Here is a 16,335-nt window from a genome sequence, read left to right on the forward strand (position 1 = left end):
TTACATTAAATCATTTGAAATCGACAATCGGTCTCGATATATGGTTAAATTAAAATCAGTAGGCAAGGCTGTAATTTCTCCAGCTGTTACTCTCATGAGCGAGGTGGAAAATAATAGTTTTATCATGCCAAAAAGCTGCTGTGTTGTTTATTGCACCTCAAACATTAAAACAAATCCAGAATTCAGTGTTTCTGTACTTCCTCTAAGAACAAAGGACAGTAACAGAAGCTCTGTGGCGTCAGGCTCGATCGCCGTTCAAATGACAGCGTTGTTTCCCCCAAAAGTGGGCGGGGCCGTAAAGTGACGTAGATGTTACTCTCATCTATGAAAATCGATAGCCTACTGCTATATTTAACCATATATCGAGCCTGATCGTCGATTTCTAATGGCTTAATGTCATTTTTTGCCTGACTGGCCATTGTAATCAGGCTCTTTGAAGATCCAAAAATCCACGGTTTTCTTCCAAAAATTGGCAAAAACTTCAGAATATGTATTGACCGCCATTCAAATGACAGCGTTGTTTTCCCCCAAAAGTGGGCGGAGCCGTACTTTTTGCCCGGAAGTAACGCATTTGTTAGTCTCATCTATACTACAGTTTACAAAAGCAGAAATGCTCCGTTTTAGTTTAATAAACACAGCTCTTTTTAGTTTTTTGGAACATTGTGATCCTGCTAGTATCCCCAATTTTTTGAATGTTTTATTTGATTTTATTATTGTGTGCTTTCCTCTTCATTTGATGTGTTTGTCTACTCTTTTATTTTGCCTTTACCTGCACTGTATTCTTTGCTGTAACAATGTAAATGTTCCGGCTCCGGAACAGATGAAGGATTTTTGATTCTGATCAGTTTCTTACTCTGTTTATTATGACTGCTTTTTGGTGGAAAACATATTGCTGTATCAAAGTGCAGTGTAATTATAGAATGTTAATTAATTGCTAATTATAGCTGTGGTGTCATTAAAGAGTTGCACTTACAATCAGGGAAGAATAAGAGGGCACTGATATTCATTTTGAGGACGAAAGAGTGCGATCTCAGCATTCAAGAAATGTGTGTGTGTGTGTGTGTGTGTGTGTGTGTGTGTGTGTGTGTGTGTGTGTGTGTGTGTGTGTGTGTGTGTGTGTGTGTGTGTGTGTGTGTGTGTGTGTGTTCACCTGTGATAAGGTAGGGGTGGTTGCAGCACTTGCGGAGCTCCATCATGGTGTTAATGAGGTTGGGCATGTTGTGCTGGTTTGCTCCTTTGGACAGGAAGGAAAAGTTCTTCTCCAAGATGGCGCGGTAATATTTCTTCTGAATGTTGGTCAGCTCCACCTGCACATTCACAAAAGGAGGGAAATAATCAATATATTATGAATTCATGTTATGTACCACTTGAGATGCAGACATATTCATATTGATGACCCAGGGAAGCCCACCTCTATGATGGTCTCTTCTTTAGGCGCCAGGTTCTTCTCCACATCGTCCTTCAGTCTCCTCAACATCATGGGCTTCAAAATGGCCTGCAGCTTTTTCACCTGTCGAGAGGAACACAGGAGGAGGTGTGCATATGATGAAAATGCAAATGATAAGGTTTGTTCTTCAAAGAAAAGCATATTGCTTCTACTTTATGTCCACAGGGCGTAATTCAACCTTCTTTAACTGTGCAGGTCTATATAACTTTCATTACTAATACACTGCCTATACACCTTTTCATATATTTATAGTTAGTGTATATTGTACAATGTGCACATTTTTACATTAACTTCTTATCCAACATAATATTGTTATTTTTGTTTTCATTATATCTTTTATTGCACATTTTTACTTTTACTTGTGTTTTATCATTTTTTATTCTATCTTTTTGGCCCATTTTTTACTTTCTTTACTCAACTTATTCTAAATGAAGCACATATCACAAACCTTATTCCCCCCCGGATACAAAATTGTAGTCTGTTTCTAAAAAACATTTCTGTTTTGAGTAAAATAAAAAAAGCAACAAAACACGCAGAACTGCTGGAAAGGAAGCAATTTGTGGATGCATTTACATTGAACACAAACAACACTGCTCTCCACTGAGTCCTGGTTGAAGTCTACGATGTTTTGTACCAACATTAAAACATTTTTTCTCAACACACCTGCTCGTCTGTTTTGAGGTTTCCGAACTCTTCCATGAAGGTGCTTTCTGAGGGAAACTGCAGTGGCTCCAGGAAATTCAACAAACTGAACAGCTCCTCCACCGAGTTCTGCAGAGGGGTTCCTGTCAGCAGAACCTTTTGTTCCTGTGAGAACCATGACAGGGTTATCTTCAACACAAACACTACATCTCAGAACATGCTGCTCGTCATGACATGTATTCAAACTGAACTGAAACGGTATCCCAAGAGGTCCTTCAGAAGAGAGAAAACATGACACAAAAAGAGATCGACGGTTAGACACAGGAGAAGAGTGCCTGTATGAGAGCCTGGCAGCTAGAAGAGGATCATTCAGACTAGGCACACTGCAACACACTTTTGTATTGTGTATAGCATCCTATGTTCATATATTTTCTCTTAGTATAAGATTGGTCTGAATTATAAATATTCTAACTGATTCTGTATTTTTCATTATGTGTAGATACTATTGATAAAGTGAATATGTATATCTTAACTGTTTATGTTTATTAATTTGTATTGTCTTATTTAATTTATGAATGAAGTTGATATAATCTAATTCAATTGTTTGTCTCACCCCTATAATGGTTAAGAGTGACATCAAATAAAATAAAGAAAGAATAATATATAAAAAAAAGTAATAATACATTTTATTTATAGATCACTTTTTTAGGTACTCATAGACACTGCATGTATAGGTTGATTAATTTAAAAATCATTAAAAACAACAAAATAAATATAACACACACAACCTTAAATAGACATTAAATGCAGATTATAGAAAATATTTTTTCGAGGTTATGATTTGTGATTTGAACAGATTGGTGCAGTCTCGTCTGTGAAAAAGAATATACACACACACACACACACACACACACACACACACACACACACACACACACACACACACACACACACACACACACACACACACACACACACACACACACACACACACACACACACACACACACACACACACACACACACACACACACACACACACACACACACACACACACAACACACACACACACACACACACACACACACACACACACACACACACACACACACACACACACACACACCAGGTTCATGAGCTTGAGTCCCTCCAGCAGCTTGCAGTTCCTGTTCTTCAGCCGGTGGGCCTCGTCGATCACCACGCAGCGCCAGTGCAGCTTCTTCAGGTCCGGACAGTCGGCCATGATCATCTCGAAGGTGGTGATCACGCCGTGGAACTTCAGGATGCCTGGGATGGTGTTACCCTGAGAACGGAACAGTATCGATTCAGGGAAGGACATCATCCTTAAATCAGGGAGAGGAGCTTCATGCCTCACTCATTTTAATCTTATAATAAAAACGCTTAATGCCTCTGAAAGTGCTGAAAAGTGATTTTATTATGCATCAGCACATTTATTTTGAAGAAGAAAGTCAGAACTAGGAGCTGCATACATTGTTGTAATTATGAGTCCATCAGACTGGACGTGCAGCAGAAGGAACATCAACTAGTGCATTTACTCCAGATGTAGAAGTCATGGTAAATAACTACACTGAAATGCTCTGCAAATACAATGTGATCATTGCATGTCCAAACATGGAGCCACCCTACATGGGGGGGGTGAAGTAGAGAGGAAAAAGAGGTGAGATAAATAAAGATTGTTCAATGGATATCTGTCTTAAATGTGGCCGACAGGTGCAAACCTGTTACACTGGCCAAAAACACTTCCACGAGGAGAAAAAAAAAAATGCGCCAAAGCACATGCAAATGAAGAAACATCTTCACCGACTTCACCAACACATGCAAAGCATCTAAAAAACATTCACCAACCTGACGAAAGATGCGTTTACTAAAAGCACTGCATAAACGAAACGCTGCAAGAAGCTTAAACACAACGGGAACGGGGACACTAAAAAGTGACGCACACAGCTGGGAGGGGATGGCTTGTTAACGTTAAGAGATATAAAGTCTCAAATGTAAGTATGATTGGCTTGTTTTTAACAATTGAATCGTATGATACCTTCAGATATTATTACAGATCTGCTTTAAGCTAGCTAGCTAAAAAAGCGAACCTAGTCATTTCAGATACACTGACAAAGGTTTTGGGCGGCAGTCTGTAGGGACTTGGACTTTGGACCGAAAGGTCGCCGGTTCACGTCCCGATCGGACCAAAGAAATACGGAGTGTGGACTGGCACTGGAGAGGAGCCAGTTCACCTCCTGGGCCACTGCCGAGGTGCCCTTGAGCAAGGCACTTAACCCCCAACTGCTCCTGGCGCCGGCTAGACTGGCTGGCTCTCCGCTCTGGATCCTCTCAATGCACGTGTATGTGTGCATATATAACTGTGTGTATTGTACCTGTACAACAACAATGCATGTGCATGTGTGCATGAATATAACTGTCTGTATTTGTATGTAACTGTTTTTTATACACACATATTTTTATTTTGATATACAGAGTGGAAAATTGAATTTCCCCTTTGGGGGATCAATAAAGGTCAATCTTTTTTTTTTTTTTTAAAAACACCTGAATGTCAACATGCACTCCGGTCCCAGCTGTGTGCGTCACTTTTCGTGTCCCCTGGTTTCCGTTGTGTTTTGAGCTTCTTCCAGCATTTTGTTTATTCAACACTTTTAGAGGTTCAGGCTCTACCTGTTTGTCTCTGTAGAACATCTCGTACTGATGGATCATCTGCCGGCTGATCTGAGATCCGTGGTACACGATGACATTCATGTTGGTCCACTGACGGAACTCCCGCTCCCAGTTGGTGATGGTGGACAGGGGGGCGATGATGAGAAAGGGGCCGCGGATCCCCATGCTGAAGATCTCAAACAGGAAGGTGATGGACTGGATGGTCTTTCCCAAACCCATCTCATCTGCCAGGATGCAGTTTTTCCTAGAGCGAAACAGACAGCGAGATCGGTAAGAGCTATAGTCCAAATACAGGACATACCTCCATTGATTATGCAGCTCTATTTTGCATGTTTTTTATGATGTCATTGCCTTTGTTTTGTAGGGTGACTTTGAAAAATCTGGCCAGATGAAAAAAAAGCCTCTGAGCTAACTTTCACACACACAACAATGTTTAGTATTGTGCTCTGTCCCTGTTATATAAATAAATAATTCTTATGAGTGCATTAATTAAGTTCATTAAAAACGATTTGTGTTGGGGAGATGAATTGGCAAGAATCTGGTAGAACAATGTTTATCGTGACACAGCGGTTACAATTTCATATAAAACAATATGTTGAAGATATGTTAAAATGTATTACTTTTTGTGTGATCACAACAGTGGGATCTGCATTTCTTATAATAATGTTAGCAACATAAAACGTATTTGTGTGCAATCGGAGCAAAGCATTTCACAAATTTCAAACAGACATTAAATATTTAATTTGATGAAATGCAATTCAGCACCGCAAACCATAAAAAGATGTATCAAAACTTGTATGTCTTTTCATCATTAGTGCATGCAGCCTGTTGCAGTTGTTTTTCACTTTCTTATTTGATCTTACTTCCTATTTTTATATTAGTAACTTATTAATCTCTGTATCTCTGTAGAGAGATTTTGTTTGTTTCACCGTTGAGTTGCTGCTAACGTTCATCCTAAATGTTAATATATGGACAACTAATCATTAAATATTCATTTAATTCTGAGGTGTTAAAAGACTTAGTGATACGAAGTGTTCATTCTGATAAATATAGTCAAGCATGATGGGACTAAGAAAAGATTCAGTTATACAGGTGATGGTACATTTACAAAGTAATACATTTAATTCAGTTTAGGTTTTATAATACGTTAATGACATGTTGTCTTGCTGTGTTATATAAAATGACAACATACAGGAGAGATTACAAAATATTTGTTCTCCTGTGTTTCTAAACACTGCTAAATAGTGTTAAAACTGGTTTCAGAGCGTTTGTTTTACTCACCTGTTGTACCAGTTGAACAGTAACCAGTTCATTCCCTCTAACTGGTATTCTCGGAGCTGGTTTATATTCCGGTAAGCTCTGGAGTTATCCAACTTCTGCCACTTCTCTGGAAGAGGACGCTCCTGCAATAACAACACACACATTTAAAATATTAAATATTATATTACCCACTATCCTCTACTAGATCTCCACGGTACATCCAACCACAGAAATAGCAAAGAATCTGGAATTTAAATGATTTTTGATGAATTCTTTGCATTTTATTTAATCTTTTAATTGCACATTCTTACTTCCTATGTTAATACAAATATTTAATTTTGTTAATCTTTTGTTGTATTTCCTTCTGAAATGGAAGAATTATCATGAAACACAATCCCCCGATGTAAATAAAGTATTTCTGATTCTGATGAGAGGTAAATAAGTTGTTCCAATTTTGAAAAAGGTAAGAGAGGATGCTGTGTGAGTTTTGAGGTGAAATGGACCAAAAATAAGTGGTGCAACAGATTGTTGCTGCCGAGGCGTAATAAGTTAAAATACTAGTTTTGAAAAGAATAACAGCAAGAGAGCAGGAATAATTCTCTCAGGTCTCACTCTTGCTTCTCTCAGCGGTAGAAAAAAGAAAATTACTACATTTTGAGCAGCAATTTGCATTCAACATCCAGCAAAGTAAATGATTATGTTAGACAGATGATTTCTGTTAAGAGTATCTTACAATAAATGGCTTCTGCTGAGGTTTTTTGATTGTTCTTCATATTGATGCAGTGTGAATCACAGGTGTGGAGAGGATTGTGGGTCACAGAAGAGAAAAGGCTCGACATGGATTTTCAAAAGCTCAATTTCACATCCAAAAACAAACATCAAATCCAGCTGGAGGAGAAAAGCCCACAACACTGACTGTTTGCCATTACTTCCAGCGACAAAATAAACAAGGGCAAGATGGTGAATCTGAGATGGAGCAGAAGTGGGCAGGTGTTGTTCCTGAGATGAAATAGACACACATGATGTTGTTTTTCCTTTTTCTTTCATCTGCCTACCGACCCAAGTGTTTTCGCTCACTATTTTCTATCTAGGTCTGAATTGCCGCCCACATCTCTGTATCTTTTAGCAATTCAAATCTGGTGATGTGCTCTTTGACAGATGTTTGCCTGATTGGAAAAGAAACCGAGCATCAGGAGAGTGTTGTAAGACCATTTACAGATGTAAAAAGTCTTAATTTAGCACATTCATTCAATTTAAATGTGAATGATGGGTTGAATGCTTCAAGCAAATTGTTCTGCAACTTCTGTGTTGACTTTAAACTTATAAGGACAAATAAAAATAAAAATAAAAAAGGCTGCAGCGTATCATCCACTCTGCTGAGAAGGTTATTGGCTGCAATCTGCAAATCCCTCCGACCCTGGACACATTCTGGCAAGAGGCTTTAGGACCTTTTTTGTCCTATTATACTGTAGTTAGTTTTTTGCATATTTATATTTGGTTTGAATATTTCTCTATTTTTATTTCCCATGTTAACCTGTTAACCCTGAGCCTGTTTTTCAGGTCTCAGGCTCGAAAATGACATTCCCAGAACAAATGACCATATCTTCACTTCTAAAAGGGTTAAATTAATAATCTTTGTTCTCAAAGTAATGATAAACCTGTGAGTTGGATGTAGAAAAGTCAGAATCAATATAGATGTTTTTTATTTTAAAGAAAATTCAGATTCAGAACATAGTAAAAAAACTGTAAATTATAGTGTCCGTCCAAAAATTATTTTTTACTTATAGTGAAAACTACCCTTGGATGATGGGTTAGTAGACTAAAAGCTTTAGGAATCCAAAGTACAACATATAATAAGTACCCTGTATCAAGATTGATGCAAAACAAGTGAAATTTGACCTTTATAGAGAGATTTAGCCAAATAAAACCACTTCTGGGGTCATTTGGGTGGATTTTGCATATCTCTGGCCCCCCTTGCTCGATTTTGATGAATGAAATCTCTTTATAACCGCTAGAGCCAATGGAATCGAGAGAAAGTTCTACACACACCAACACGTTAACAAATAAGGAGTGAGAGTGACGCGTGGCCAAAACCGGAAGCTGCATACACTCTGTTGGCTACCATTAGCAGCTAACTTTTTTTCTACGATTTTTACATAAAAATAGAATTATGGATTATAAATATTTTTTTCAAAGCCAGATACATTATTAACCTATGGATCAACCTATTCAGCCGCGTTTTTTCTCGTTTTAATGCCATTGAACACGTCTTTTGATCAGATTGACAGCTACGGTGAGACGATCTCCCGTAAAAGCTCCGTAAAGGTACGTGTTGTGATGTCTGTGTTTGCTTCCCCTGTCGCAAGTTTGGATCGCTCAGTGATGATACTATACCTATATAATCTGTGGAGTCTCAGCTTTAATCGGATATATTGTATGTGCAGTTACGATAAGTAATAAGGGTATCTTTATCTTGAGTTCTGTGCTAAGTGCGTTAGCATTTTTTCGCTTAGTGCTAATTCAGAGGCTTGGTATTACCCTTGTGTTTTGTTTTGGTAAAAATGGTTCATATCTTCAGTTAGCTGAGTTTCTGCCCGTTAATCTGGTGCTACACATTAATAGTTTCATAAATGTTAAGAAGCCATGAGACATAGTCTCAAAAAAAAACGGTGGGGGGGGTCCACTGGGGGGACCGTCGTCTTTAAGAGGTTAAAAGTTTGTATTATAATTAGGGCTGTCAGTCGATTAAAATATTTAATCGCGATTAATCGCATGATTGTCCATAGTTAATCGCAAATTAATCGCACATTTTTTATCTGTTCTAAATGTACCTTAGAGGGATATTTTTCAAGTTTTTAATACTCTACTCTTATCAACTTATGAGTGGACAAATATGCTTTATATGTTTGTTTATTATCATTTGAACAATGACAAATATTCTCATGAATATTAAACACAACAAACTCTGAACATTACAAATATTCGCCTCAATTCAACCTGGAACCTCTCTCATACAATACTGTGTGTGTGTGTGTGTGTGTGTGTGTGTGTGTGTGTGTGTGTGTGTGTGTGTGTGTGTGTGTGTGTGTGTGTGTGTGTGTGTGTGTGTGTGTGTGTGTGTGTGTGTGTGTGTGTGTGTGTGTGTGGAGACCCTGTGATGGATCGTTGGGGCTATGTGCAGCTCAAGGCATATATGCTCGAACGGGAGCTGCCTGGACGCTGCAATCATGTTGCGCGCACTATCCGTGCTGAGTGTGCTGACTTTTCGTACAATGTCCCACTGTCTGGCTACCTGCATAAAGTCAAGTGCTCGGCGCAGTTGTCGGCGAAATGTCGCTCCCCTGTTTTCATTGAAACAGCTCCTTATATCTGTTAGCGCAGCTAGCTAGCACCAGATGCTAACAACAACAACAACACGTAAGGTGTGCCTCGCTCGCGCCACACATACACACACCCTCCCGGTCCTCCCGATGGCCAGTCCGGTCCTGCCGGTGAGCGTGGAAGTGTGGTCTGCCACAAGCGGGCGGCAGGAGCGGGGCTGTCAGCATCAGCTTGTAGATGGTATTTTAAACTCGATGCGCTCTGAAACTACGGGGCGGCCGAGGACAAAAAATACACATGCGTTAATCGCGTTAAAATAATTAGTGGCGTTATTAACGCGTTAACTTGACAGCCCTAATTATAATCCTACATTTCATTTCGTTTTGTTCTTACTGTGTTTTATTTATGCACCATACACACCAGAGTCAGTTGCTCGTATGTGTAGATCAACTTGGCAAGAAAAGCTCTTTCTGATTCTGATCAAATCCAGACCGGCTGACTGCTCTTTTAACAATGCATTGGTAAATGATGTTAGTTTTCCAATGAAAGCCTTACATTCACTGGCTTTTATTTCACAGGATTTCAAAATGTTAGTTTCCCCTGATAACAATACTCTGCCAATATGTATGTATTATTATTACACTATTTCTCCTTTCACAGATAAGTGTTTCTGTCTATAGTAATCCAGTTTTGTTGATGTAGCACTTTAAAAACAAGATAGCTTTCTACATTTTTTCCTCCATAAATATTGTATCAAACTGCAGTTTCCCCTCTCGTTTAGTATTCCTCCTCACCATGTATCTGAGGTCAGGCGGTAGTTTCTGGATCCTCTCGAACTCCTTGATCTTCTCGGGGTCCAGGTCCTCCTGCAGCTCCCAGGTGGCCTCCTCGTACGAGAGGCCGCACCACTTCACCAGGTAGTGGGTCACCTCCTACGATAACACAGGGGAAAACATGCCACAGGAATAAGAGTGCACCCCCACACTGAGGACCTTCAGTGGTAACCATTTACAATCCAGACAAACGCTGCTGTGAGAGTGTGTGCGTGTGCATGTGCATGTGCATGTGCGTGTGCGTGTGTGTGTGTGTGTGTGTGTGTGTGTGTGTGTGTGTGTGTGTGTGTGTGTGTGTGTGTGTGTGTGTGTGTGTGTGTGTGTGTGTGTGTGTGTGTGTGTTTTTAGTGCTCCTGTACAGACCTCTCCAGTCTCAGTGTCTGTAGTAACAGCCACCTCCAGCACTCTGTCCACCTCCACGTAGTCCGGGTTAAATAAGTCCTCATCGGACTGGAGTAGGGGACACATAGAGATGGAACAACAACATTATTCAGCATTAATTAATTATCAGGTCATGGAACTATTTTATAAAGCAATAGAGTGGTGCAGTGATGACATATTTTTGTACCCTGACCCAGAAGTTAGGCTCCCTCAAGAAATAGCAATGGGATCTGTCCATTGGTTTTTGGAATATTGCAAAAACTAGGATTTGTGGCCAACACACGTTTATGATACTTACACAATAATCTCCACATATTAACACCACTATATGATTTTTGAAGTGTAAATGCAATGGCTAGAAGTATAAATATACAAAATCACAGTTGTATGACTTCAGGTCATCTATAAGCTAAAGGTGACTAATGCTCGATGTGAGGATGAGTGCATTATTTACTGACGTATTTTTTGTTGTAGAACAAAACTTTAAAATCTGTTGAGCTTGTGTTGACCACAGAAATGTATTCAGTGGTAAAATGCTGACTCATTTCCAAGTTTAAGAACTTCCTGCACCACTCTAAAGGCTGTGTAGAGAAGGTAAAATAACGAGTAAGACTAGCATCTATGTTTTTAGGATTAATTCTATTTTGTACGAATATTGTTTTGAAAATTCAGTTTCATTATTGAAATGTCTATCTTTTCCATTGCTTTCATATCATATGAACATATGCCACAGAATCAACGCAACATTTCAATGTTTTGCTAGACGATTATCATTGTATATATGAATATAGTTTCCATTCTTTTCAATAGCTTCCATTCAACAAATAGCCTTATTATGATAAAAGCAAACGCTTATAACGCTGATTCTGTTTCATTGCTTTTTACAATTTGTAATTTCTCTTTATTTAACAGTGTTGTTCTGAATGAGATTTAACAATACTTATTAAAAATAGCCTTGATATAGGAAAATAATGAAGTCTAAAAAACACTACCATAAAATTGAAATTAGTCGTTGAAGGCAAATTAGGCTTCTAAATATTGGTGTTGCCTTGGTTACAGTATGATGGAGTTAACCTTTTGACCTTTCCAGCACTTTCAACACTTTGCAGCGACACTGGATGTTAATTATGAGACAGTGTGACCCTCATTATGACCCTGAAGTAATCACGTTTACATGTTTCCAATAACTACTGTCAGTAACAGCTTTGCTACATTATTAAATAGAAATGTGTCCAGCCAGATTTGAAAGGAGAAGATAGGCCTGGACAGAATACAGGGATGGATGAATGGTTACCTCTGTGAACAGATGTTTCGTCTGAGCCTGTTTGGTCCTGAAGCGTTTAATCTTCTGGTGGATTCTGGGATCTTTCTCCAGCTCCTCCAGAGTGGCCCACTTGCAGTGCATATAAGAACTAAAATCACACAAAACAAAATAATCAACACACCTTTCATTAAGTAAAGCATATGTATGAAGTTTGCTTGTTTTAAAAATCCAATAAGACTTATATAATGGAAAATCACACAGTAACTTTCCTCTCCATTATCATTTCAACACAAAGCCCATTTTTGCATATACAGTAGGGAGAAAAACGTTTAGATAGAGGGATATAAAAAAGAGCGAAGTTAAGATGTTTGTCCTTCACTGTTTCCTACAAACGGTTCTGGCTATAATGTTGATCTGTATGCACCATTGTCTGCTGAATGTAAACGAACAAGGGAGAATAGGGACGCCTCCCATAAGAGTCCATGGGAGAGAAAGCAGAACAAATGTGGTTACTATGGCTACAGTTTGACATGGATGATTGAATCCATAAGGCCCAATCTATAAACGGACTAATATAGATGTCACTGCAGTGTACTGTACATGAACCATGCTGTCAACGACGACATGGCATTATGTATAATAATGTTTTAAAACCCTAAATGTTACACACATTCACATCCATTCAGTTTGATATAAGCAAACTCTCCATGTATTATTCATCACCCATGGGAATAAATTAGGATGATAATAATAGTGATATATCTGCATAGGACCTTTTCTTTAAGATACAAAGTGCTGGAACAAAGCAGGAGCGTCTCCAGAGACCCCCGAGCGGAGCCTCAGTGAGAGCAAGAGAAACAGCTTCCTCTGGAGAGAAGACCACTGCTCAAACACAGCCGTGTGAAGGCAACTTCTCCGGGAGGAATCAATGTCATAAAAACTGTTTACTAAGTAGCTCTAACAAAGTCAAGTCATTTCTATAACGGCCCGTCCACACAGCAGCGTTAAAACATCTTGGAACGCTTCTGCCCATTCACTTTGAATGGGGTGACGTCACTTTGCCTCACTTTTCGCCGAACTGCATTGTGGGCAGCAGAGCGGAGATTTTCAGGATTCAAAGTTGAGCAATGTTCAACTTTTGAAGCTGAGGTGGAAGCGTCAGCCAATCAAATCCCGTTTATGCAAATCTGACAGTTCAAGCGCTAGCCAATCAAACCGCGTGTAAGCTGGGAGAGACATACCGCAGGTCATTTCCTCATATTCCAAAACATGGAGGAGAAATTAGCGGTAGCGAATCACCCGGTGCTTTATGACCAGTCCCTATTTACCTACCGGGATACAAACCGGAGGAGCCAGGCATGGAGGGAGGTGGCAGAGACAGTGGTAGGTTTTCGCCTGTTTGGGGAGTTTATATCCAGTTTACTTCGGGCTTTTTTGCTTCGTATGTCGGGGGAGGGAGATTCATGTGATTGGTTGTTGGTGCCTTGCTCGCAAAAAATCCCCAAGCTTCAGATACACCCACCTCCAAGATTTTTTTAACGCTGCTGTGTGGACGGGCCGTGATGCTTTGAGTGAGTATACAGTTCTGTGACCTGTGCTACGAAACAGGGTTTGGGGTTAGTGAGGTCACTCCAGGGTTATTTCTGAATTGTTTGTCCTACGACACTGGTTGACTTCTTACTTGCTGACCAGCTGCAGAGCAGTTATGTTCAATCAGAGCTCAGTGCACAGAGTTTAAGGCTATAATTTCATATTCCAGGCTCAAGGAAACACAGTTTAAGGATTAAACTGACGAATACAGGAAAGACAGCTGGCACTAAAACGCTGACTCTGTGAATATGTAAATTAATATAGTATCATGGCCCATTTACAGAACAATCTGTTTTTAATTACCTTTTTGGTTCGCAAGCTTACTTAAATATGTCATAATAACCCAGAACATGATTAACCGGAGCAAAGTATTCAGAGAAATGCATACAGTCCACGGCACTGTTATAGGCTTATTACATCATATCACATCATATATGAACTCTTATTTGTTTCAGCTTCCTGACCCCGTATGTAGTACAGGTAGGAGAACACGCCTCTGTAACAAACAGCTTTGTAAACAATACAGACTAAATAAAAGGTTTGTCGTAAACGGTAAAAGGTCTGCTTTTATATAGCTCTTTCTCAGATTTTGCAACCCCTCATAGTGCTTTTAGATTTACAAGTCAGCATTCACCCATTCATACAGAGGCAGAGGCTGCTTTACAAGGTGCTCAGGGAGACTAAGATTCACACACTGCTGGGCATCGGGAGAAATGTGTAGTCAAGTATCTAGTCTAAGGACACATGGTGACTGCTGGGGATCGAACCAACAACCTTCCAATTGGAGGACAAACATCTAACTCCTGAGCCACAGCCGCCCCACTCAGACTCCAAATGAAAAAAGTATACCATCAAACTGATACAGACTCACGCTGACTGAACACTATCTTATCATGTTTCAATTTCACAAACAATATTCCAGCATGGCCAAAAGACCACATGGGTTTCCCCTGCTTTAGGTTACACTAACAGTCCAAATACATGCAGGAATGAGCAAAACCAAAGGTCTGTGATAGCAGGTTACCATATTGCAAAGTAATCCAGTAATTGAAAACAGTGCAACACCTGTTTGGAAAAATCTCCAACGACAACAGAACAGGAAAGATTCTCCTGAAGCTGCACTTACAATAAATAAAGCATTTAGGGTGTCAGATAGATGTCTAATGTGAAGGTGTGAATAAGCAACGATGAAAAGACACTCACAAATTTCTGTACTTGACATAAAACTCCTCTGTCTCCTCCACTTGGTCCTCTGATGATGAAGTCTGTAGAGAGGAGGGGGAGGGGAGGGGGGAGACGGATTCAGTGAAGCAGAAATAAATATGTGACGAGCAGCAGGAGAGTAGATTTGTGTGTGTGTGTGTGTGTGTGTGTGTGTGTGTGTGTGTGTGTGTGTGTGTGTGTGTGTGTGTGTGTGTGTGTGTGTGTGTGTGTGTGTGTGTGTGTGTGTGTGTGTGTGTGTGTGTGTGTGTGTTTGTGTGTGTGTGTATGTGTCCGTTGTCTTTCACCTCTTTCTTCACTGATTTGACAGACAGAATTTTCTCAATGATGTTGGCCTCGTCCTCAGGTGGTTCCTGAGGGAGAGGAAGACAGAAATCATTAGCTGCCTACACTGATGAAGGTCAGTTGACAGAGTGTGTGATCACACAGCAGCCTTCACATCATTTAAAATCTGTATTACACTAAATTCTGGCAGAAATCATTAGGAAATGTAGCATACTGAGAGCTAATGGTTTGTCCAACATCGATGATACAAATCAGTTCAACAGCAGCGTGAACAACAGCATCCAAAACACGAAAAATATTAAACTATAAACCTCCCTAAAACATTTTAACTTTCATGAATTTAGGGTTTATTGGAAGTCGGTTTTCCTGTCAATCTAGCATTTTAATCTCCCAAATTCAGATACCATTTTAAAAAAAACTAAGATTTTTCTGTTGTCAAACATTAAAACGGTGAGAGAGTGGTGATATAAAAGGAGTAATGGAAAAGTAAAAGTACTAATAACACAATAACCAACACTCCATTATAAGTATACAAGTATTTTCTGAGTATAAAAAGTATGAAAGTACTCATTGTGCAGAATGGCTCTAAAAATGTGTTGTATCATTAAAGGATATTATAATATTCTGTTTATATCATTAGAATATACAAATAAGAGGTTTTTTATGTTGTTATTCGTCAATATAGAGCCAATTGGAAAGTACTGAGTAAATTAGAAAGTAATTATATATTATATAAACATGTATTTATGTAAAAGTACCCCAAAATTCTACTTATGTACATTACTTGAGTACATTTACAAATTCCACCATTGTATAAAAATGAGAATTTGACTGTCAGATTCTTCAATGCTTCCAAAGAGATTTCACAGACAGAAACCCGGGAAAATATTTGATTTGAAACATCCTCATGTCCCGCATGTCCGGAGTGGACAGCACACTATTCAATGACTGGATATTATTGATTCACTGAGTGATGCACTATTGACATATGTTAGCATCACAAGGGCTCCCTCGACAAAGAGCAATGGGATCTTTTCATTGGATTTTGGACTATTTAAGAAAATAAGCTCCGTGGCAAACACATGTTTATGATACTTAATACATTTTGTTCAGCACAATAAACTCCACATATTAACACCACGTGTTTAATAGTGTAAACGTAAATGCAATCACCAGTAGTCAAAAGTTAGTGTTAGGCTATAAACAAATCATGAAGCATGACTTCGCGTCACCACCGCTAAGCTAAAGGCGGCTAATGTTCAGTCGTTGCATTTAGCCACTTGTTAGTAACCGCTGTTTTTAAGACAAGTAAAAGCTTCATCGTTCACCAGTGGGGTATTTACTGACCTGATTTATATCATAGAACAAAACATCTCATAAGCTTGTGCTAACCAAAGACCCT

General features: G+C 39.2%; 1 protein-coding gene across 1 annotated transcript in view; it reads right to left on the reverse strand.

The window, feature by feature from the left end:
- Positions 1 to 16,335, reverse strand: part of chd6 (chromodomain helicase DNA binding protein 6) — a 129,611-nt gene that overhangs the window by 38,517 nt on the left and 74,759 nt on the right. The window contains 11 exon segments of the mRNA XM_034149866.1: positions 1,151 to 1,307; positions 1,412 to 1,510; positions 2,111 to 2,254; positions 3,217 to 3,393; positions 4,779 to 5,022; positions 6,060 to 6,181; positions 10,154 to 10,291; positions 10,556 to 10,642; positions 11,868 to 11,985; positions 14,631 to 14,692; positions 14,936 to 15,001. Coding sequence (XP_034005757.1) covers positions 1,151 to 1,307; positions 1,412 to 1,510; positions 2,111 to 2,254; positions 3,217 to 3,393; positions 4,779 to 5,022; positions 6,060 to 6,181; positions 10,154 to 10,291; positions 10,556 to 10,642; positions 11,868 to 11,985; positions 14,631 to 14,692; positions 14,936 to 15,001 — 1,414 coding nt within the window.

This window comes from Trematomus bernacchii, unplaced genomic scaffold (genome assembly GCF_902827165.1).
Source record: "Trematomus bernacchii unplaced genomic scaffold, fTreBer1.1, whole genome shotgun sequence".
Taxonomy (NCBI): Eukaryota; Metazoa; Chordata; class Actinopteri; order Perciformes; family Nototheniidae; genus Trematomus; species Trematomus bernacchii.